The sequence below is a fragment of the Pinus tabuliformis genome, chromosome 1_2, assembly GCF_031772625.1.
Source record: "Pinus tabuliformis cultivar Carrire ecotype Pingquan chromosome 1_2, CPIR1, whole genome shotgun sequence".
In the NCBI taxonomy this organism is placed as follows: Eukaryota; Viridiplantae; Streptophyta; class Pinopsida; order Pinales; family Pinaceae; genus Pinus; species Pinus tabuliformis.
Window position 1 is genome coordinate 78,112,430 of NC_142298.1, and position 22,536 is coordinate 78,134,965.

Below are 22,536 nucleotides of genomic sequence, written 5' to 3' on the forward strand. Positions count from 1 at the left end.
ATTATTTATATTTTAAAAATTAATTTTTAATTTTCAAAATATTCAATTTAATATTTTTTCCAAAACTTTATCAAATTTCATAAAATTTATTTAAAAATTTCAAACTAAATAAATAAATTTACAAAAATAAAAAAACAATATAAGCTAAAATAAAACTTAAACAACAATTATATATAATCTAAAATAAAACTTAAACAACAATTATATATAATCACCTTGCTTAAACGGATAAACCTTCCAAAACCAAAATTGAAAGATAATATATATTCACTTGCATCAAATCATCCAAAATATTGTATATGAGATGAGTACCATGTGTTTGAGGGATTATCAAATTACATGTGGCATGATAGTCACGTATCATAAAACCTCTTAATAATATCCTGGAAAATAATTTGAGTGTTATATTATATTTATCTTCTAAAGGTGAGTTTTTAATTCATAATTATTGAATTTGTTAAAAGATAAAATAATAATGTATCATTATATAAAGAAGATATAATGGGTTAATTTATTATCAGTTAAATTTTAATTATATTTTAATTTTTAAAATTTTAATTAATATATATTTATTTTAATTGAATTTATTAATGGTTAGGAGGGATTAAATTTTTCAACAGGTAAATCTAAAAAAAAATTGAATGAAAATTTTGAAGTTTGTTTTTCTAGAGATCTGATTCCTCTACTCTTCGTAGACATGGAGTTAAGATGGATCTATGTCAATGTTGAACAAAACATTAATAAAATATTATTTTAATAAGAATTTTTTTATTTTCACTTATTTTATATAATATATACATAGTTGACATTAAAATATTTTATTAATGATTCACATTCTCCATATTAAAATGTTAATACATTCCTCATCATATTTAGAATCGAAAACCTATAATCATAAGATGTTAGGATATTATCTCTTTACCTCTAGATATATGTTTATTTATGGTTTTATTATTAATATTTTTAAATTGTTACATTTCAAATTCATATTAAACATTGAAATAATTACAAATCTCTCTCATTCAAATTAGAAAGAATATATTAATGGAATAAGAACACTCTCTCTTTCTCCCTCTATATATATTTGGTGTTAAATTTATTTACTCGGCATGAATATTAAAATATTTGACTTATAACCTACATTACACTTTTTTGTTGTTAATATTTTCCCAAATATTATATATTAACTCTATTTTAAAATTGAAATAATTAACACATCTGCCTTACAATGGAACATGAAAATATAATAAATTTTTTAATTTAAATCACTTTATTTTAACCTGGACTTAGAATATTGTATTTATGACTAACACAAACATTTTTTATTCATAATTTATTTTTTCTTAAATCTAAATAAAATAAATATCTTTAATATTATTTTTACATCCCATTTGTCAACTCCATATTGATTCATGAAAAAATTACATATCTTCCTCATTATAAAAAGTAAATTATCTTTCTTTATTTTCAATTATTTGGCCAACATTGATTTTTTAAATATTTTACTATTTTTTAATTTGTTAATGTAAGTATTATTTCATTATTAGTCCCTGCCAATTTGTTTGTTGACCTTATTAGCTTGGAATTGACCAATGCAAATTAAAAACAAAAAACAAAAAAACTATTTATTTTTCAATATTATTGAAAAAAATAATTTTCGGACATTCCATTGGAAACTAACTTTGAAGGTCTTTTGCAACCTTTGTGTCATGTGGACAATATTTTTTTTTTGACAATATCTATGCCATGATTTTTAAATACTTGAACAATGATTTTTCACTAGTAAACTTCATAGGAAAACCACCTAAAATTAAAATATTTGAAAATAGCTCATAGTCATGTAAATACTCAATTTTCCATAGTTACTGCCCACCATAATTTAAACAAGTATTTGCATAAAAATGAATAGGAAAAAGATGAAAATAAATATACCTAAGGGGATTGCTTACCATTATTTATGTTTTCTTCCAAGCATTAACATGTAGGAATAAAAGTGTAAATGTGAAAACTTAGTAGTAGTTGTTACCCACCAAAAAATTATGAAGTCATTTTTCATTAGTAAGCAATTAAAGGATGAAAATTTTTCATGTTTGAACATAAACAATTTTGTTTATTTTATATAATGTTTTTAAGAATATAGAAAATATTAATTATTTTTCCATATATTTAAAACAACATGACAAACCAAATAAGTTCTTACCTAAGTACAATTTTAGAATCAAAATCGTTGCCCTAACCATTTTAATGCAGATTTTGCTTTTGATTTTGTCCTTTTATTTCCTATTATGAAATTGTAGTTAATACCATTATCATTGATGGTAAGTATTCATATGAATATGTCAGTGTGGGTTTTCGCCCTTTTTTTTCTAAAAAAATCTTATAAACATCTTGTGTTCTTCAAATTTTCTATTCTTTCATATATGGTTTAGGGTTTTTTGGTTTTGTAATCTCTTTCATATTTTCAGCAACAAACAACATTTTATCACAATTTTCCTTTCTATAGGCATCTGGGTATTTTCTATTCTTTCATATATGGTTTAGGGTTTTTTGGTTTTGTAATCTCTTTCATATTTTTAGCAACAAACACCATTTTATCACAATTTTCCTTTTTATAAGTATCTGGGTACTTTGGGTTTTTTGGTTTTGTAATCTCTTTCATATTTTCAGCAACAAACATGGTTTTATCATAATTTTCTTTTTTATAAGCATTTGGGTACTTTGTGAATTGCAGTAGTGTTTGTGACTTCACTTAGGTTGTTGAATAGATGTTTTAGCTAAGCTGATAAAAGATACAAAAATTTATACACATCATTCTTTTAAAAAGTATTTCTTATTTTAAATACATTTTATCAATTAAAAAGGGTGAAAACCCACACAAATGAAGTAACCTCATCTATATGCCCATAGGGCTTTGGATTGACGATGAATGGGTGCACTGTTAAAGCACTCCTTGCGATAGGTCATTGGTTCAATGGTTGACGGTGAATGGGTGCACTGTTAAAGCACTCCTTGCGATAGGTCATTGGTTCAATGATTCAAATCCCCGTGGATGCTTACCTACCAAAAAAAGAATAATCTCATCTATAAAACTATAAATTTGAAATCCATTTTTTAGTAAAATACCATATGTATATTAATATTATAAGGAAAATGAACATCCTTCTCACTAAACATGTTTTACTTATTTTAAATAACTATCAATCCAGTTTTCATTGCATATTCATTCAATAACTTTTAATTTTAAGATCTGAAAACATTTCGTAACATAGTTTTATATTATTTTTTTAATATTTTTTCATTTTTAAAAAATATATATAGTTCAAAGCCATAAAAGTCGCCATAAAAATTTCCAAGATGAGCTGTAAATTTATTGACCTTATTTTTAAAAAAATTACTTAACATGCTGATTATCTATATCTAAATATAGATAATATGCTTTGAATTCTACAAATAAGTATGGAGAAGAAACTAATGAATTCCATGATTAATGTGTTTACTACTTTCTGTGAATAAGTACTACAACTATAAAGTTGTGAGAAATGCAAATAAGTATGGAAAAGAAACAAATGAATTTTATGATTAATGTGTTTACTACTCTGTGAGTAGGGACTACAACTATAAAGTTGTTAGAAATTCCTTAGTTTCCATCCCACAAAAAAATTGGAGCTTGTGGTGATTGATGCAACTATCTCGTTTAAGATGGCACCACGCAGTCTTCCAAGTCGAACATGTGTATAACCTATAGGAAATCATTTGGTTTGCTTTCACTGAGGTAAGTTGAAACCATGTACCACTGAATGCTTATTACAAAATATGGGTATTGTGACATGATGATTAACAACAAGGGTAATATTTGGAGACGATTAATAATTATATATAGAAAATAAAAGACAGTATTTGATAATTGAATTTTAGGATGAGATATAAGAAAGAAATTTAAATATTGGATGTGTTGTATTTGTTAATTTTCTAAGTGATAAAAGAAAGTGATTTCAAATTGATGTTGTAGAAAGGAGTTTCAAATAAAAATTTTCAATGTGAAGTTATAGTATATTTCCACTAAAATTTTATTAGTCTAGTTGAGTCAATTTATTAAAATTCTTATAATGAATGGTTGAGTTTTCTTGCTATTATGGAAATTGTTTCAATTTCATTCAATATCGATTCAAAATTTTATGGATATTTATTTTAATAAAGATAATTATTATTTTTTATACTTGTTGTGGGCTTGGGATTTAGATTTTTTCTATTTTTTGCAAAGCTCATAAGGAGGACTTGGTTTTATTCAATTTTGATTAAGCACATAGTGGAATGTTTGAAGTGAATAAGGCATGTGAAGTTCGCAAACTTGTGAGTTATGATGTAAATTTTTGAATTGTAACAAGTTCCTGAAAATCTATAACTTTTTGGACTAAAACAAGTTCATGGCGATCTATAAATTCGTGGACTCCAACAAACTTGAGTAGACTCTAACAAACTCCAGTATATAAAATATGTGCACAAGAATAAATTCATTTTTTATGTGTTATTTGTTTGGTTGCAAATTAATAGCTTAATGATAAAAGTAATGCTTAAACTCTATTTCAATGTGTTGTTAGTTTCATTTCAAGTTAATAGCTTAATGATATTAGTAATTCTTATGGGTAATATAGATAGAATTGTGAATGTTTATTTAGGTAGATATATTATTGATTTACCTGTAGATTAATAATGAGATATATTAACCAGTTCACCCATTAAACTAATTACGTACATTAGCTAATAAACTTGCAGTAATCTTAATAAGATACGTTAATAATCAGATAGATTAAAATTATAATCATAAAGCTATTGGTAGTTAAAACCTAGTAAAGTTAATAGTTACCCACTAAAGTTAATAGTGTGTGTTATGAATAGTTTAATTTAGAAGGTTGTAGTTCGTATTATTTTTACTTGGATACTTTGTATTATATATTAATATTTTACTAAACCAATTATTGAAAAATTCAACATAGTAGTTCCATTTACTATTTGGTTCTTGTATACAATTTTAGAGTTCCAATTCATTACTTTTTTTCTGGAGAAAAAAACTGTAACCTTTTATTAAAAAATGAAAAGTTACAATTGCAGATGCATGATGCATTTCCATAAGCTGCCCAATGGGCTCGAGTGCCATGGCACCCTTCGCAGCGTTACAATACTAACGTGCAAAAATAATGAGAAAAGAAGAGAGAGAGAGAGAGAGAGAGAGAGAGAGAGAGAGAGAGTGAAGGCAAGAAAAAACTGAATTACATATGTGAGTAAGCCTCACGCTTCAGGTTTTTCTTCCTTTTTTCTTTTCGACCTTGCGCCACTCTCCTTGAGTGGGCTCGATCGAGGCTATGACTAACTGTGTTTCTGCTTTCTGCGGGCCTAATTCCTTGTCTGAATTTGATGTGTCTGATTGGTGGTGCCGATTTATCCCTCCCATGTTCTGGTCATCATTTGTCTTCTCTGCCTGATTTGGGTGAAGCTGTGAAGCCTTGGTGTCTGATGTGGTTTCCTTCTGATTCCCCGTTTCTTGGGAAACCTCAGCTTTCTCTGTGGTCGTATCTTCCTCTTCAGCTTCTGATTCTTCATCATCTGAGACCGGAGGGGAAAAGAACCATCCTTTCTTCTGCTTTCCTTTCTGCTTTCTTTTGCTGTTTACTTTTTTGGCTTCTGGACATGTGCTTTGCAAGTGTCCTGTTTGTCTGCAGAGCCTGCACCTAAAGGCAGTATTTTCATAGTCTAGTACTTGCAACCAATTTTGTTGTTTATAGATCAGCCTTATGTTGTCAGGCAGCCCTTTACTTAGATCCACTTCCACACAAATTCGTGCGAAAGTGAAAATCCTTTCATCAATCCTTTCCATATCTGTTTTGATGTATTTCCCTATGTTGTTCCCGATTCCTTCCAAGACTCGTTCACTCCAGAAGTGTAGGGGGAGGTTATGTAGACGAACCCAGACCGGCACTTTGGAGACTGTCATTTTGTTTGGATCGAAGTCTGTAAACCATGGGGTCATGAACAGCCCCGCCGTTCCCCAGAACCAAGGCCCAGCATTTATGATTATATCTCTGGCTTCCCTGGATGCAAATTTGACTATGAAGAACCCTTTGGAGCATAAGTGTATTTCGCATTCCATGGTCCAATTAGTGAAGATCCAGTGAAATAGATTCGTTGGTGTTGGCCAAAAGCTGTTGAATCGGCATATTAGGGCCTGCGATTCGTATGACTTAACATTGTCATCCAGCCCTGTGGAATCAAAATTAAGGGCTGGAGTTTGCCCTAGCTGGTCTACTATGTATGGCCGAGGTGTATATCCACCTTGATCTGGGGAGGATCCTGGTTCTCTGTTGCCTTGGAGAATGTTTTTATAGGATGAAGCTCCCTTAGGGTTATGCTGGGGTGCTGTTTTCCCCTTTTCCCCTCCTGAAAAGCTTGGTTGTCCCTGAGATGGTGCCCCTCCTCTCAGCCTGAGATTCAAGACAATGGTTTCTCCTGGGCTGATCTCGTAACTTCCCAGGGTTCTGTTGTCCTGGAGAGACCACCTGCCGCTGACTAAATGTTGGATCTGGCCAGGGTAGCCAGTCAAAGCACAAATTTGTTGCTTTAGCAGCGAAACAGAGCTATCTGCACTTACCCATACTAAGAAAGATTTCTTCTCAGGGGTTTTAATAAAAATCTGGAAACGATTTTTAGTTACCTGATGTCTGCGATTTGGCTGAGCTCTGCCTGAACCAGTGTCTATGCTGGTTGCCAGATGGTCCAGCTGTGTGCATTCTTCCAGATCTTGCCTCTTATTGGGTCGATCTGCCTTTTGTATGACGAGAAACTCGTGCCCTCTGCTCATTCGATGCCTATTCCCGCCGATCTGTTGCCTAGGTTCTGTATAGTCTTGAAACTTGCTCCGATCTGTTAGATCCGGCCTGGATCTGTTGAATTTGAGCCATGCATCTGGGTGGTGGTTTGGATCTGCTACATGCAATCCCCCATCTTTGCATACAAAGGACGGCAGTGGAGCGATTTGTCTGATGAGCAGCCAACTGGCAAGGCCTGCATAAATCGGCCCAAACCCTGACGATTCTCCACCCCCGAAATGGATTCTGAGCCAAAGAACAAAGATTGTTTGGCGATCTCTGTCCTCGTTCAACTTCTCGGTCTTTTCCTTCCGATCTACCTTTGATTTGTTCAGCCCTTCACGCATATCTACTATGCCAAGAGCGTCGGGATCTTCCCTGGCGATGGGCCAGATAAACATATCCTTGCAGGTTGATTGAAAGGGTTTCGAGAGCTCCGTTAATACGCACTTGAGGCCGAATCTGCAGAGGCCAGAGGCTATGGCCGTCCCTTCCGCGCCGCCTCCAACAATCGCCCATTCGATGACTCCATTTCCGGCGCAGGGAAAACTCGCTACGATGGCCATCTTTCGTCCTCCGTCGCAGTCCGTCCAATCACCCAAATCTCGTTCCAATTCATTACTTGAGTGATGAAAGAATTTCAATAAATCATTTTTTTTCCTTAATAGTACACATCTCAAAATTGGAAAACTTACATTGATCAATGCAAAATTTATGCAAGTTCTTGTCCCTGAGTAATTAATTAATTTATCCATTTCACATCTCAATTCCTTAGTTCTTACTAAAGCAATACTATAGGATTTGATGTGCCTATTGATCATTATTAATTTAACATTAACCAATGTAAGCTATAATTGTTATGCAATTTTTCCTAAATTCTATTTGTCTATGGATCATTATTAATTTTGCATTAACCACTGTAGGCTATAATTGTTTATGCAATTTTTCCCAAAACATATTTTCTATGTTTAATGGTAGGGACTATCTCTACAACACTTGTTTTTAAATATAACCTTATGTGACAACATCTTTATAATAGATTGTAGAGCATCTCTCAATATAATTAACAAAATTCAAATCGATATATAATTTATTTATTTTATTTATGAGATAAAGAAATATTTTTATATAATAATAATAATAATAATATATATGTTATTTTAAATAAATTAAAAACATTAATTTCCAATATAATAAAAGAATATTGGTTAATTGTGATAAAGAAACATGTTGAATATATTATTAACCGTAGAATTATCATATATATAATATATAAAGTTATCAAATATATATGTATACTTTTATTTCTTTTTAAATTATAATAATCTATGTAAAATAATAAATTTAAAAATTAACATTATAAATATTTAAAATATATAAATACAAATTTTATTTAAAAATTATAAATTTTGTTTTATTATTATATATTTTTTATTTTTATTGTATTTTTAAAATTATAAGTTTTGATTAAATATGTAAAAAAAATACTTATTTGCTTGAGAAGTTTAGGCATTTGCTTATAATTTTGTTTAAGATTTTCATTTTTGCCAAGATGGTATCTTTACATATTTTAAAATGTTTTTATTGTACTTTTTAAATTATAAGTTTTGATTAAATATATAAAAAAAAAATTACTTACTTCCTCGAGAAGTTTAGGCATTTGCCTATAATTTTGTTTAAGATGATCATTTTTGTCAAGATGGTATCTTTACATATTTTAAAATGCTTGTTTTTTTTTCCTATGGTTAAAGATATTATAGTTTCCAAATATATTTTATGATTAGTAATTGAGAAAAAGATTAGTAATTGGTGTTATAGGTGGCTTTCCCTTGGGGGAAGAATGATCTTGGTCAAATTTGTAATAGAAAGCATATCCGTTTGGTGGTTAACTCTCTCTAAAATTTCAAAATCCATTATAAACAAGATTCCTCAAGTTATGTTCCCTTTGAATAGGGAAGAAGACAAGAATTGGCATACACTTGGAAAAATGGAATTTGTTATCCCTTCCCAAGAATTATGGTAGATGGGGTTTTAAAAACCTTCACTGCTTTGGTTTCGCTCTTGCTATGAAGAGCTTGTGGGGGTTTGTTACTAGCTCGAGAGTGTGGAGCCAAATTATCAATGAAAAATATATTAAAACATACATCTTTGGCAGTGAATGCATACATATAATAACCAGAGATCTTCCTTTAGGTCCATATCCTAGAGGGGTCTGATGTTGACCCTTCCACAGGTCCTCATATGGCTTTCCTGGAAGGTTGGAAACGCTCAACAAATTAATAATATTGGGAAGAGTACTTTCATCTTGTACTTCTCCCTTGAACTCATTTCTCTGCATGCAAAAGGAGTTTGCAGACTTTGTCATGCCTCTATGTATTGTCCAAAGGCTCAACATACTTGTGTTTGGAAAAGTTGCCTAGATTTGGGCCTACAGGGGTCTATGGCCACTAAATGAGACTCTTTTATCAAAGGCCTCTCATAAAATGGGCTTTTCTTATATAGCGACGAAGACTCAATGGACTGGTATTGAAATTTGGTCTTTGCTTAGAATATCGCTAAACTGGCCTATGAATCCATCTTCATGTTGTCTTCATCTCACATAAAAATGTGGTGGTATAAAAAATTATGGCATTGGCCTCTTCCGCAGAAAGATAAGTGCTTTGTCTGGCTTGTCCTCGAAAACCACATTCTCACATGGGATAACTTGCTACATAGGGGCTTTTATGGCTGAAATATATGCAGTTTATGTCTAAATGGGTATGAGACAATTGACCATCTCTTATTCCAGGGTCCTTAAATGGCTTTGCTGGAAGGTTGGAAATGCTCAACAAATTAATATTGGGAATAGCACTTTCATGAGTGGGAGGAGAAGGGGGTGCGGTCTACAAGCTTATACTTCTCCCCTAAACTCATCTCTTCTCTGCATGCAAAAGGAGTTTTTAGACTTTGTCATGCCTCTATGTATTGTCCAAAGGCTCAACATGCATGTGTTCGAAAAAGTTCCTTGGATTTGGGCCTATAGGAGTCTATGGCCAATGAATGGGACCCTTATCAAAGGCCTCTCATCAAATGGGCTTTTCTTATCTAGCAACGAAGACTCAATGGTTTGGTGTTGAAATTTGGCCTTTGGTAAAAATACTGCTAAGTTGGCCCATGAATCCATCTTCAAATTGCCTTCATCTCACAGAAAAATGTTGTGGTATAAAAAACTATGGCATTGGCCTCTTCCACGAAAACATAAGTGCTTTGACTGGCTTGTCCTGGAAAACCACATTCTCACATGGGATAACTTGCTACACAAGGGCTTTCATGGCCAAAGTATGTGCATTTTATGTTTAAATAGGTCTGAGACAATTTACTACCTCTTCTTCTAGTGTACTTTCTCTAGGACTTTGTGGTTAGATGTTTATCTTTTCTTCTTTTGCTGGTTTTTAGTCTCTTTTCCTCGTTTGCTTCTTGTATGTAGTGGTGGGATCACAAAATAGACCCTTATAAATATCCACATATCTCATTGTGTGGGGCATATAGAAAGTAAGAAACAAATGTATTTTTTAGGATCTCTCCATTAATCCCACTCATCCTTTCATGGATTATTGGGTTCTTCAAAAAACTATCTGAGGTCTCCTTCACACAAATCTTCTTGTCCTGTTTGTTTTCCTTAGAGTCTCAGTTACTATCTAGTTGGAGTTTTTGATAGTGCATACCAAAATTACCAATACGTGGAGGTTCTTATATTCTACAATAGTGGACATCTTCTTTCCATATTTGGGCAAACATTGTTCACGATAAGGCTGAGATTTGTCCATGCTAGTCCCTTCTTTATTTTGCCTCCCATATGCATCTTACAATTCTACAAGTTTTCGGTGACTCAAAATGTCACTAATTGGATCACTGGAACAACAATTTGCAGATCTTAAACCCAACCCAATGGATGGACAGAATTTTCACTCTGAAAAACAATTTTCACTCGCTTTTCACTTGCTTTTCACTCGCCTTTCAGCACATCCACAAAGAGTGTTCTCTCTAAAAAGGTTCTCTATGCGGAATTGGTTACATGTTTCTTTAAAAAGGCCATCGAATCATAAACCGTGGACGCCTTTCTATAGCCAAAGGTCATCCTTATCTGGTGAACAACACAGTCACCAGAAGGAGATCCGAAGTTTTCGCCAATTTTCCAACATTTTCCTTCCTTTTGTTTCATTTATAAAATGAAATAAATTTTAACGTGGTCACGTAAAATAGAAAAAGAACAACTCTACCCGGAGATAAAAATAAAAATAAACGACATAATTTCCCATATATGAAGTAACTCGGCAATGACACTGGAAAGAAAAAAGGTAAGAGGACAGCAAGGTGACCCAAAAGCAGAAGCAAGTTTCACACGTACCAGGCGTCCCCTGTTACTCAACTAAATAATTTGTGGTGGTTCATACCCCACCACCTCTCTTCCCCACATTATAAATTCTGATTATATGCAATTTGAAAGGCATAATAGCATTGTGCAGGCAGCTTAAGGCATTGAGATAAACATGGGTTTATTCACAATCTTGTTTCCTGTAACTATAATCTTCTCTGTATGCATGTGCTTCTCTCAACAGGCCCACGTTGCCCGTCTCCACCCCAAATATCAACCAGCTGATGATGCCTCCAAGGCGGAAGGAACTGCAATCTTTCGTCTCACAGGGAACGTCGTTCCATTTGGGTAATTTTGAAGACAATCAGAATTTCATTCTCAGTTCTTAATTCATGATTTGTTTTAGAATATGTAACAGAGTTTGGTGGATTTGCAGGCTGTATTTCATTAATATGTCAGTTGGGAATCCTCCAAAGCCATACTATCTGGATATTGACACTGGTAGTGACCTCACCTGGCTCCAGTGTGATGCTCCTTGCAAGAGTTGTGCCGAGGTATGCAGCTTAGGCCAGTCCACGCATTGCTTATTTCATTGGAGTAATTTGAGTAGATTGTAGATGCATTCATACAATACATAGGTTAGGTAGCAGACCTATCCCACATGCAGACAATGGCCAGTACTTTGCTGAATTCTATTTAATTCTCTGATTTTGTGTTCCCTAATTTTTTTATAAGGCAAGTTACGAGCCTGCTGTGTCTAGAGTTGATTCTGCATTTTGGTCTATCCCACTGCAGAAAATGACCAGTATTTTGGCGAATTTCTGTTCCCTGATTTTTAACAAGCCAGGTAATGAGCTTTCTGAGTCCCAGATTTGGCTTTCCAATTTTTGTTGGTAGTAGGCCCATCACACTTGCTAGCAATCATCTTACTGTGCCAAGTTTATGTTCCCCGAATAATTTCAATTTATGTTCTCTGATTTGTCATAAGCCAAGTTATTAGCCTGCTGAATATTGGAGTTGACTCTGTATATTGGGTCAGTAGCAAATGCGTTGCTTTCTTTTATTTATGCATGCATTCCAATCTGGCATTGAGCATGCTGGATTTCTAGATATTCATGGTATTTGAGGTAGAATTCATGGTGCTTGACAGGACCCAATTGATGCATATGAAAGCTGGTTTCTACTTTGATAGCATCTGCATGATGGGTTGCATATGTTGTATGTTCTGTTAGTTGTCTTTCTGCATTTCTCTCTTGGATATGTCTTAGGCACTTCCTTGAGGTACTGTAATGGATGTATTTGACTCTATGCATTCTCAGCTTTTTGGGTCATCAGTGGGCACTTATTATTTCTTGAATTCATTATATCTTGGGTTCGGCAGTTTGAGACTGCATGAGAGGATTATGACTTCTGTGCAGGTACCACATCCGTTGTACAAGCTAAAGAAAGGCTCCCTGGTGCCACACACCGATCCTCTGTGTGCTGCTGTGCAGGCAGGGAGTGGCCACAAAAGACTTTCCTCTCAACAGTGTGATTATGATGTTAACTATGCCGATCAAGGATCTTCCTTGGGAGTCCTTGTTAGAGACAGTGTTCGGACCTTGTTAACTAATTCCGTTTTGGGTATGTGTTGCTTCTTTTAATTGGTCTGTTTGTGTCAGGTACAATTCATTTCTTTCAAACAACTTCTAAAACTCTGAAAATTACTGAATTACGGAATCTAATAACAGACATTACTGGTTGTCATGGGCATAAAAATAAATCGAGGTGACCAGTCATGTTAATTTTTAATTTTATTTTTTTTGTGTGAGAGATAGGTGTGGATATGACCAACAGGGATCTTTGGCAAAGTCCCCTGCACGCACGGATGGTGTTTTGGGCCTTGGCAGTGGCATGGCAAGTCTTCCGTCTCAATGGGCAAAGCAAGGCCTTATCAAGAATGTGATAGGTCACTGTATTTCAGGAGAGGGACAAGATGGGGGATATATGTTCTTTGGTGATGATCTCGTACCCACCTCAGCCATGAGATGGGTTCCCATGCTTGGCAAGCCATCCACGTAAGATCAAATTAAATCCACTTTTTCTGCTCTCCGTCTTTTCAATTTAAAGTTCAGCATAATCAATTAGAATATTTTTCGACATATTTCCTAAAAATAACCCTCAACACATAAAAATTTCATCAATGCAATAGGCACCAAATCACAGTTCATCACATACCAGAATTCACGTTTAATTTCAGCCTCAAAGAACATAGTATAAATACACTTCTTAGTCTCACTGAGCTGCTAATCTTGAATCCTCTGATTCATCAGAGCCTTCTTGTTTTGAATTCATTTGTGCTGATTATTTAATTGACCCAGAATTTGTGTAAATTGTATGAACTCCCGATTTCTCTCCTTTCGCATGCTTCACTGCTCAGTACAAGAACGATGGAGAATCTGGATAAGGTTATTCATCTACAGCCTTGAATAACGGATGGGACAAAATTCCTCCAGATCCCCACCATGGTCATTTTAGCCTTTAGGTAGGTTTCAGAATATTCACAATGTTGTTCTTCATCTTCATTTTGTGTTCCATTTTACAGACAAACGGTCCTCTGGAGTTTTCAACTTGCTCAGACACATCTGCGGTTAATTTCTGTAATTCTGGTTTCTATACCCTGAAATACAGCACCAAAACCATTATCCTTCTTCTTCGCTTAGGAAGTTCGTGTTCCTCCAAATTAACTATACTCTCTGACAAGTATATTTCCCTCATAAAGCTAGTTTGCTATCTACTTACAGTAGCATCCTGCATTTTAGACTTGGCCAATAATTCATAGGGACACTGAGTTGCATCATAGGCCTCTAGTTAGAAACAACTCCCATGTCTTCTGCTTTAAGAATAAACTTGAAATCCCTTATAAATAAACTTTCTTGATTTACTTTGTTATTTACAATTAATCTACGAACTTCTACTAACACACAGTTCTCTTGTTTTCTTGATTTACTTTGTTATTTACAATTAATCTACGAACTTCTACTAACACACAGTTCTCTTGTTTTACAGAAAGCACTATGATGTGGGGGCTGCACAGATGATGTTTGGGAAAAAAGCCCTTGACAAAGATGGAGATGGAAAAAAGCTAGGAAGAATAATATTTGATATTGGTAGCTCCTACACATACTTCACAAGTCAAGCTTATGGTGCTTTCGTCTCAGCTGTAAGTATCACAAATTGCACTTCCCTTGTACTATAAGGACTTTGTCTCTTTCTAATTATGCAATGTTGACAGGTTAAAGAAAATCTACGTGGGAAACATTTGGAGCAAGATTCATCAGACTCATTCCTACCACTCTGTTGGCGCGGGAAAAGTAGGTTCAGGTAAATGGCTTTGGTTAGGTTTTGAAAATCAAGTGCAAGTTCAACTTCAACAATTCAATCTCAGGCCTATTCGAAGTACACATTATAAAAACTACGGCCAGAAAGTCAAGTGCATGTTCGGTCTCAACATTTTAATCTTAGCCTTATTTAGAGTTCAAATTATAAAAACTATGACCATTGGCAAGATACTAGTATCCTGAATGCTTCCTGGGTTTTGTGAAATGTATCAGCTCTGTTGCAGAGGCGGCACCATACTTTAAATTGTTAACACTCAAATTTGGAAGTGCCGGAGCAAAACAGATGGAAATTTTTCCAGGAGGTTATTTGGTCATCAGTGTAAGCATGCATAAGCTTTGACATACTCTATGAGAACTGTATTTTACTACTAGATGAGAGTGTAACGTAAGATAGCATTCAAGGATCAATATTATGAGTCTGCCAAAGAAGATATTATTGCAGAAGCTATTTATTGATTAAGTTTAATGATTGCTATGATAAAAAAATATTACTGCTGAATGATTTTCAATGCACAGGAAAATGGTAACGTCTGCTTGGGAATCTTGAATGGTTCTGATATGGGTAATTTGGACACGAATATTCTTGGAGGTAATGAAACATCATATTGTTTTGCTGCTTTTTGTTTGTGTGTCTGTCAGGCTGATTTTTCTATAAGCATGGCATGAATAGCCTTGTGTGGGGTTGTACCTAGAGCAGTTGAGGCATGCTCTTAATCAACATGTTGGTGATGGTATTAAAATAAAGTAACAAAAGTGTGTTGCATTTTGCAGGTATATCTTTTCAACGGCACCTTGTTGTTTATGACAATGAGAAAAACCAGATCGGCTGAGCTCACTCAGACTCAAATTGCAAAAAAAATTATTGGTTAAATGTAAAATTATCAGATATCTATATTTTATCACATAAATATATGATAAAATATATTACATATATATGTATATTTTTATTTATTTTTCATATTTAAAAAGTCAAATAATAAATTTAGACATCTACATATTTTATATATATATATATATATTTCTTTATGAATTATAATATTTTATATATATATATAAAAACAAAATAATTAATTTTAACGTCATTAATATTTAAAATATATAAACACAAACTTATTTAATAAATTTTGTTGTATTCTGATATATTATTATATTTTTAATATTATTTAAAATTGTATTTTTTATATTATAAGTGTTCACTAAATTTGGAAAAAGATACTTCCTTAAGAAGTTTAGACATTTGACTATAAATTTTTTTGAGCTTTGCTTCTTTACATTTTCTTACTTAACTAAATATGAGCAAATGGTTTGCGGTGTTCGACACCCACCACCTCTCCCCCCACATTATAAATTCTGATTATATGCAATTGGGAAGGCACAATAGCATTGTATAGGCACCTTAAGGCATTGAGATCAAAATGGCTTTATTCACAAAATTGTTCCTAGGATTTGTACTCTCCTCTGTTTGCATGTGCCTCTCTCAACAGGCCTACGTATACCGTATGCACCCCAAATATCCAGCAGCAGATGATAATGAAGGAGGGGACTCCGAGTCCTCCTTTGTGAGCCGAGACACCGACAGGATTGGCAGGAGGTTGCAGGCGGTTCATACTACCATCTTTTCTCTCAAAGGGAACGTCGTTCCATATGGGTAATGTAGAAGACAATCAGAATTTCATTCTTAGCTCTGAATTCATGGTTTGTTTTAGAATATGCAACTAATTATGGTGGAATTGCAGACTGTATTATGTTACTATGTTAATTGGGAATCCTTCAAAGCCATATTTTCTGGATGTGGACAGTGGTAGTGACCTCACCTGGGTCCAATGCGCTCCATGCAAAAGTTGTGCCGAGGTATGCATTGGTTTTTCATTTGAGCAATTTGAGTATATTGTAGATGCATTCATACAATACACAGGTTCGGTAGCAGGCCTATGCCTCTTGCGGACAATTGCCAGCACTTTGCTGAATACTGTTTTATTCCCTGATTTTTCTGAGTTTATGTTCCCTAATTCTTTTTAATATGCCCAGTTATGAGCCTGCTGAATCTAAGAGGTGACTCTGCATTTTGGGTTTGTAGTAGATCTATTCCACTTGCAGACAATGATCACTAGTTTAGCGAGTTTGTGTTCCCTGAGTTTTTCAATAAGCCAGGTTATGAGCTTTCTAAGTCTCAGAGTTTACTTTGGATTGTGGGTTGGTAGCAGGCCAATCACACTTGCTAGCAAGCACCAGTACTTTGCCAAGTTTATATTTCCTGATTTTTTAATAAGCAAAGTTATTAGCCTGCTGAGTCTCTGAGTTGACTCTGCTTTTTTGGGGTTAGTAGCCCATGCATTGCTTGTTTGCATCTTATCTCTACCTGTTTATGTATGCATTCCAATCTGAAAATTAGCATGTTGGATTTCTTGATATTCTTGAACGACATGGTATTTAAGGTAGAATTCATGGTGCTTGACAGGATCCAATTGATGCATTTGAAAGTTGTTTTCTATTTGTTGGCATCTGCATCATGGCCTACATTTGTTGTCTGTTCTGTTAGTTGTCTTTCTGCATTTCTGTCTTGGATATGTCCTAGGAACTTCCTTGAGTTACTGTAATGGATGTATTCGAGACTCTGCAATTTTCAGCTTTTTAGGTCACCAGTGGACACTTACTATTTATTGAATTCATTTTTTCTTGGGTTCTACAGTTTGGGACTACATGAGAGTGTTATGTCTTCTGTGCAGGTACCACATCCACTGTACAAGCTAAAGGAAGGCTTGCTCGTGCCAGGAAAGGATCCTCTGTGTGCTGCTGTGCAAGCAGGGAGTGGCCACAAAAGACCTTCTTCTAAAAAGTGTCGTTATGATGTTAAGTATGCCGATCAAGGCTCTTCCTCGGGAGTCCTTGTTAGAGACAGTGTTCGGGCCTTGCTCACCAATGGAACTGTGTTGACAGCCAATTCCGTTTTTGGGTATGTGTTGCTTCTTTTAATCGGTCTGTTTGTGTCAGGTAGAATTCATTTGTTTCAAACAACTTCTAAAACTCTGAAAATTACTAAATTATGGAATCTAATAACAGACCTTACTGCTTGTCATGGGCATAAAAATAAATCGAGGTGACCAGTCATGTTAATTTATTTATTTTTTTGTGTGAGAGATAGGTGTGGATATGACCAACAGGGATCTTTGGCAGAGTCCCCTGCACGCACGGATGGTGTTTTGGGCCTTGGCAGTGGTATGGCAAGTCTTCCATCTCAATGGGAAAAGCAAGGCCTTATCAAGAATGTGATAGGTCACTGTATTTCAGGAGAGGGACGAGATGGGGGATATATGTTCTTTGGTGATGATCTCGTACCCACCTCAGCCATGACATGGGTTCCCATGCTTGGCAAGCCATCCACGTAAGATCAAATTAAATCCACTTTTTCTGCTCTCCGTCTTTTCATTTGAAGTTCAGGATAATCAATTAGAATATTTTTCGACATATTTCCTAAAAATAACCCTCAACACATAAAAATTTCATCAATGTAATAGGCACCAAATCATAGTTCATCACATACCAGAATTCACGTTTAATTTCAGCCTCAAAGAACATAGTATAAATACACTAGTCTCACTGAGCTGCTAATCTTGAATACTCTGATTCATCAGAGCCTTCTTGTTTTGAATTCATTTGTGCTGATTATTTAGTTGACCCAGAATTTGTGTAAATTGTATGAACTCCCGATTTCTCTCCTTTCACATGCTTCAGTACAAGAACGATGGAGAATCTGGATAAGGTTATTCATCTACAGCCTTGAATAACGGATGGGACAAAATTCCTCCAGATCCCCACCATGGTCATTTTACGTTTCAGAATATTCACAATGTTGTTCATCATTTTCATTTTGTGTTCCATTTTACAGACGAACGGTCCTCTAGAGTTTTCAACTTCCTCAGACACATCTGCGGTTAATTCCTGTAATTCTGGTTTCTATACCCTGAAATACAGCACCAAAACCATTATCCTTCTTCTTCGCTTAGGAAGTTCGTGTTCCTCCAAATTAACTATACTCTCTGACAATTATATTTCCCTCATAAAGCCAGTTTGCTATCTACTTACAGTAGCATCCTGCATTTTAGACTTGGCCAATAATTCATAGGGACAGTGAGTTGCATCATAGGCCTCTAGTTAGAAAAAACTCCCATGTCTTCTGCTTTAAGAATAAACTTGAAATCCCTTATAAATAAACTTTCTTGATTTACTTTGTTATTTACAATTAATCTACGAACTTCTACTAACACACTGTTCTCTTGTTTTACAGAAAGCACTATGATGTGGGGGCTGCACAGATGATGTTTGGGAAAAAAACCCTTGACAAAGATGGAGATGGAAAAAAGCTAGGAAGAATAATATTTGATAGTGGTAGCTCCTACACATACTTCACAAGTCAAGCTTATGGTGCTTTCGTCTCAGCTGTAAGTATCACAAATTACACTTCCCTTGTACTATAAGGACTTTGTCTCTTTCTAATTATGCAATGTTGACAGGTTAAAGAAAACCTACGTGGGAAACAGCTGGAGCAAGATTCATCAGACTCATTCCTACCACTCTGTTGGCGCGGGAAAAGTAGGTTCAGGTAAATGGCTTTGGTTAGGTTTTGAAAATCAAGTGCAAGTTCAACTTCAACAATTCAATCTCAGGCCTATTTGAAGTACACATTATAAAAACTACAGCCAGAAAGTCAAGTGCATGTTCGGTTTCAACATTTTAATCTTAGCCTTATTTAGAGTTCAAATTATAAAAACTATGACCATTGGCAAGATACTAGTATCTTGAATGCTTCCTGGGTTTTGTGAAATGTATCAGCTCTGTTGCAGAAGCGGCACCATACTTTAAATTGTTAACACTCAAATTTGGAAGTGCCAGAGCAAAACAGATGGAAATTTTTCCAGGAGGTTATTTGGTCATCAGTGTAAGCATGCATAAGCTTTGGCATACTCTATGAGAACTGTATTTTACTACCAGATGAGAGTGTAACGTAAGATAGCATTCAAGGATCAACATTATGAGTCTGCCAAAGAAGATATTATTGCAGAAGCTATTTATTGATTAAGCTTAATGATTGCTATGATAAAAAAATATTACTGCTGATTCCTGAATGATTTTCAATGCACAGGAAAAAGGTAACGTCTGCTTGGGAATCTTGAATGGTTCTGAAGTGGTTAATTTGGACACGAATATTCTTGGAGGTAATGAAACATCATATTGTTTTGCTGCTTTTTTATGTGTGTCTGTCAGGCTGATTTTTCTATAAGCATGGCATGAATGGCCTTGGGTGGGCTTGTACCTAGAGCAGTTGAGGCATGCTCTTAATCAACATGTTGGTGATGGTATTAAGATAAAGTAACAAAAGTTTGTTGCATTTTGCAGATATATCTTTTCAAGGGCACCTTGTTGTTTATGACAATGAGAAAAACCAGATCGGCTGGGCTAAATCAGACTCAAATTGCAAAAAGTTTCCCGAGTTCTGAACCTTCTTCTTTTACCTATGATTCTTATTCTATAGGATTTAGTGCAGTTCTTATTATTTTTCATATGATTTTGTACATGAGAGAGATATGGCAAGTTGAGAACTAGTAACAACAATGGGAGAGATTGGTGAAGTTGCTTAGATGATATCATTGTACCCATATTTGATGATTTTTGTACCCATATTTGATGATTTTTAATATAATATTTGGTTCCATACGAACACTCACGACACCAAGAATCATTTAGATATTAGAGATATTTCCTAACTTGAACTTTTCTTTCCTTGTCAGATTGACAGATTGAGAACCTCATTAACCACAAAACAAGTAATCCGAAATGAAAAAACTATAATTTTTTAGCTGCAATCAAAATACATTATGTTATGTATATGAAAAGAAAGTACAGAAACTATCTTGGTACAATTAATTACTTGATAAAGCACCGAAAAGTACACTTAAAAAGGACAATTTGCATTCAGCAGCCCATTAATAGTAAATAGTCTGCTCCAGTAAAAGGATATAAAACAAAAAGAAGACTTGAATCACATTTAACATCCCATGAAGAGAAAATAATCTCCTCCAAAAGAAATATATAGCATTAAAAACCAAAGAAATATATAGCATTAAAAACCTGGAAAGGTTACCTAAGCAACCTAAAAGCAAAAAAAACAGAGAACTCTTAAAATTTCTTAATTTGCTTCAAGGGCAACACTCTTCACTACCATGTTTTGGCAACCAAATATCCAATTGAAATAAGTACAAGTTCGATTTGAGGATTGGGCATTTCTTTTCAAAATGCATCCTTAACTTGACCTGAAAATGTTTAGAAAACTTTTAACAGAAAAACACAAAAGTTTTAAGAAACGATACAGGGAAATGTTTCCGGATTTAGATACTCCGATATGGGAAAGATGGTTCCCCTGCATGATTCCTGATGGTAAGGATAGAGACTAGACATTAATTAAATATTTATTTTGTCATTTAGATTAATCACTTGAATTTTCATTTTCTCTTCTAATCTATCTATAAATCTAACTCTTGAAGTTAGTCGTTTGAGGCGGGTGTTGCAGTCCTCTGAACCTCTTCCTCAACAATTTGTGGTGTTAGAAGATCCCTCAATGTTTCACAGAGAGACATTAGAAGAAACAATATCATGTGATCAAGAACACGGGAAAACAGTTTGCTCTTCCTCTTCATATTTTCTTCCAGCGTTTGGTATATATTTTTTTCATGGGACAAATTTGTATACGATAGATCCGGAGCAATGACTTCATTTGAAAGCTTCACAGCCCTTCAAAATCCATTTCATAGATCATCTGAGATTAAAACAAAGTTATACAAACCGTGGGTGCCATTTTTTTTGGTCCCTCACTAGTGGTTTTAACTATTGAAAGTAGTAGTGCATGATTGGGAGCTTGGGTGATTTCCATGTGCATGGATGAGGGAGTTACTTTGGGGGTGGGATATGTTGAGGTCGTCAGACACATCCTTCGAGTGCATGAGGAGAGGACTTTGACACTTAGAAGACCAGTTTTGATTGGTGAAGAATTTCTTGGTACAATATTCAGACATATTAGTGACTTTAATAGAGAGGTCTCCGTAAAGTGTTTTAGATTAGAGAGTTCGATTAGAGAGTTCTAGGAGATGTGGAGATGAGATTATCGCATGAGTCACCCATGATTCATCACACTGATTCATAAGTGTGATGAGGGGTTTTCTAGCTTTGTTGTTAAATACATGTTAGGGAGGATATTGGTCCTATCATAGAGAGACTAGGAAGGGGAAGTGGTTCTTGTTAGAAAATTGTATATTACAGAGCAATGGAACACATAAAATATATTGCAGAAATATAAACACATAAACTAAGAGAGACATATTACAAAGCAATGGAACACATAAAATATATTGCAGAAATATAAACACAAACTAAGAGATATGCGGTTCACCTAATTTGGGCTTCGTTCATGGAGAAACAGTGAGTGCTTCCTTTTATATTATCCATCAAAATAAAGAGATACAACCTACAACAGATTCGATGTAATTCCGACTTCGCTATCAATCACCTCTCTCTTCCTCGCTCATAATACACATCTACATAGACGCAATACAATTCTCTCATATATAGCGAGGGGTTGCCTTTTAGGGAAAAAAACCCTAAATTAAACATAATTTCTACCGTCAGATTTCCCCCTAATGAACGGCCTAGATTGACTACTAAATTACAACATTTTACAAAGCAATTTTACATCTATTTTTAGCTCCAGGGGCACTGCCCCCATTCCTCCCCCGGGGGGGCTCGAAATAATTGTCATCACCCCCGTGGATCCCCCTGGCGGCGTTGCCACCACATTACGAACTGGGGTCCAATGCGGCGATACCTCTTAATAAAGAAGGTAATCAGGCTCCACACCCAACAACCCTGTGATCTAAAGTTGGAGTGAATCACA

The 22,536-nt window shown here is 34.6% G+C and overlaps 1 protein-coding gene and 1 pseudogene across 1 annotated transcript; both read left to right on the top strand.

Annotated features, from left to right (window-relative positions):
- Nucleotides 1-11,389: 11,389 nt before the first annotated feature.
- Nucleotides 11,390-15,818, top strand: LOC149204502 (aspartyl protease APCB1-like; annotated as a pseudogene).
- Nucleotides 15,819-16,009: 191 nt separating this feature from the next.
- Nucleotides 16,010-20,282, top strand: LOC149204503 (aspartyl protease APCB1-like). The gene is made up of 9 exons (XM_089393304.1): nucleotides 16,010-16,242; nucleotides 16,331-16,445; nucleotides 17,321-17,547; nucleotides 17,737-17,976; nucleotides 18,880-19,033; nucleotides 19,106-19,194; nucleotides 19,425-19,530; nucleotides 19,735-19,807; nucleotides 19,989-20,282. Exons 1-9 carry the CDS (start codon nucleotides 16,010-16,012, stop codon nucleotides 20,087-20,089), a joined length of 1,338 nt encoding a protein of 445 aa, XP_089249430.1. The 3' UTR covers nucleotides 20,090-20,282.
- Nucleotides 20,283-22,536: the final 2,254 nt, after the last annotated feature.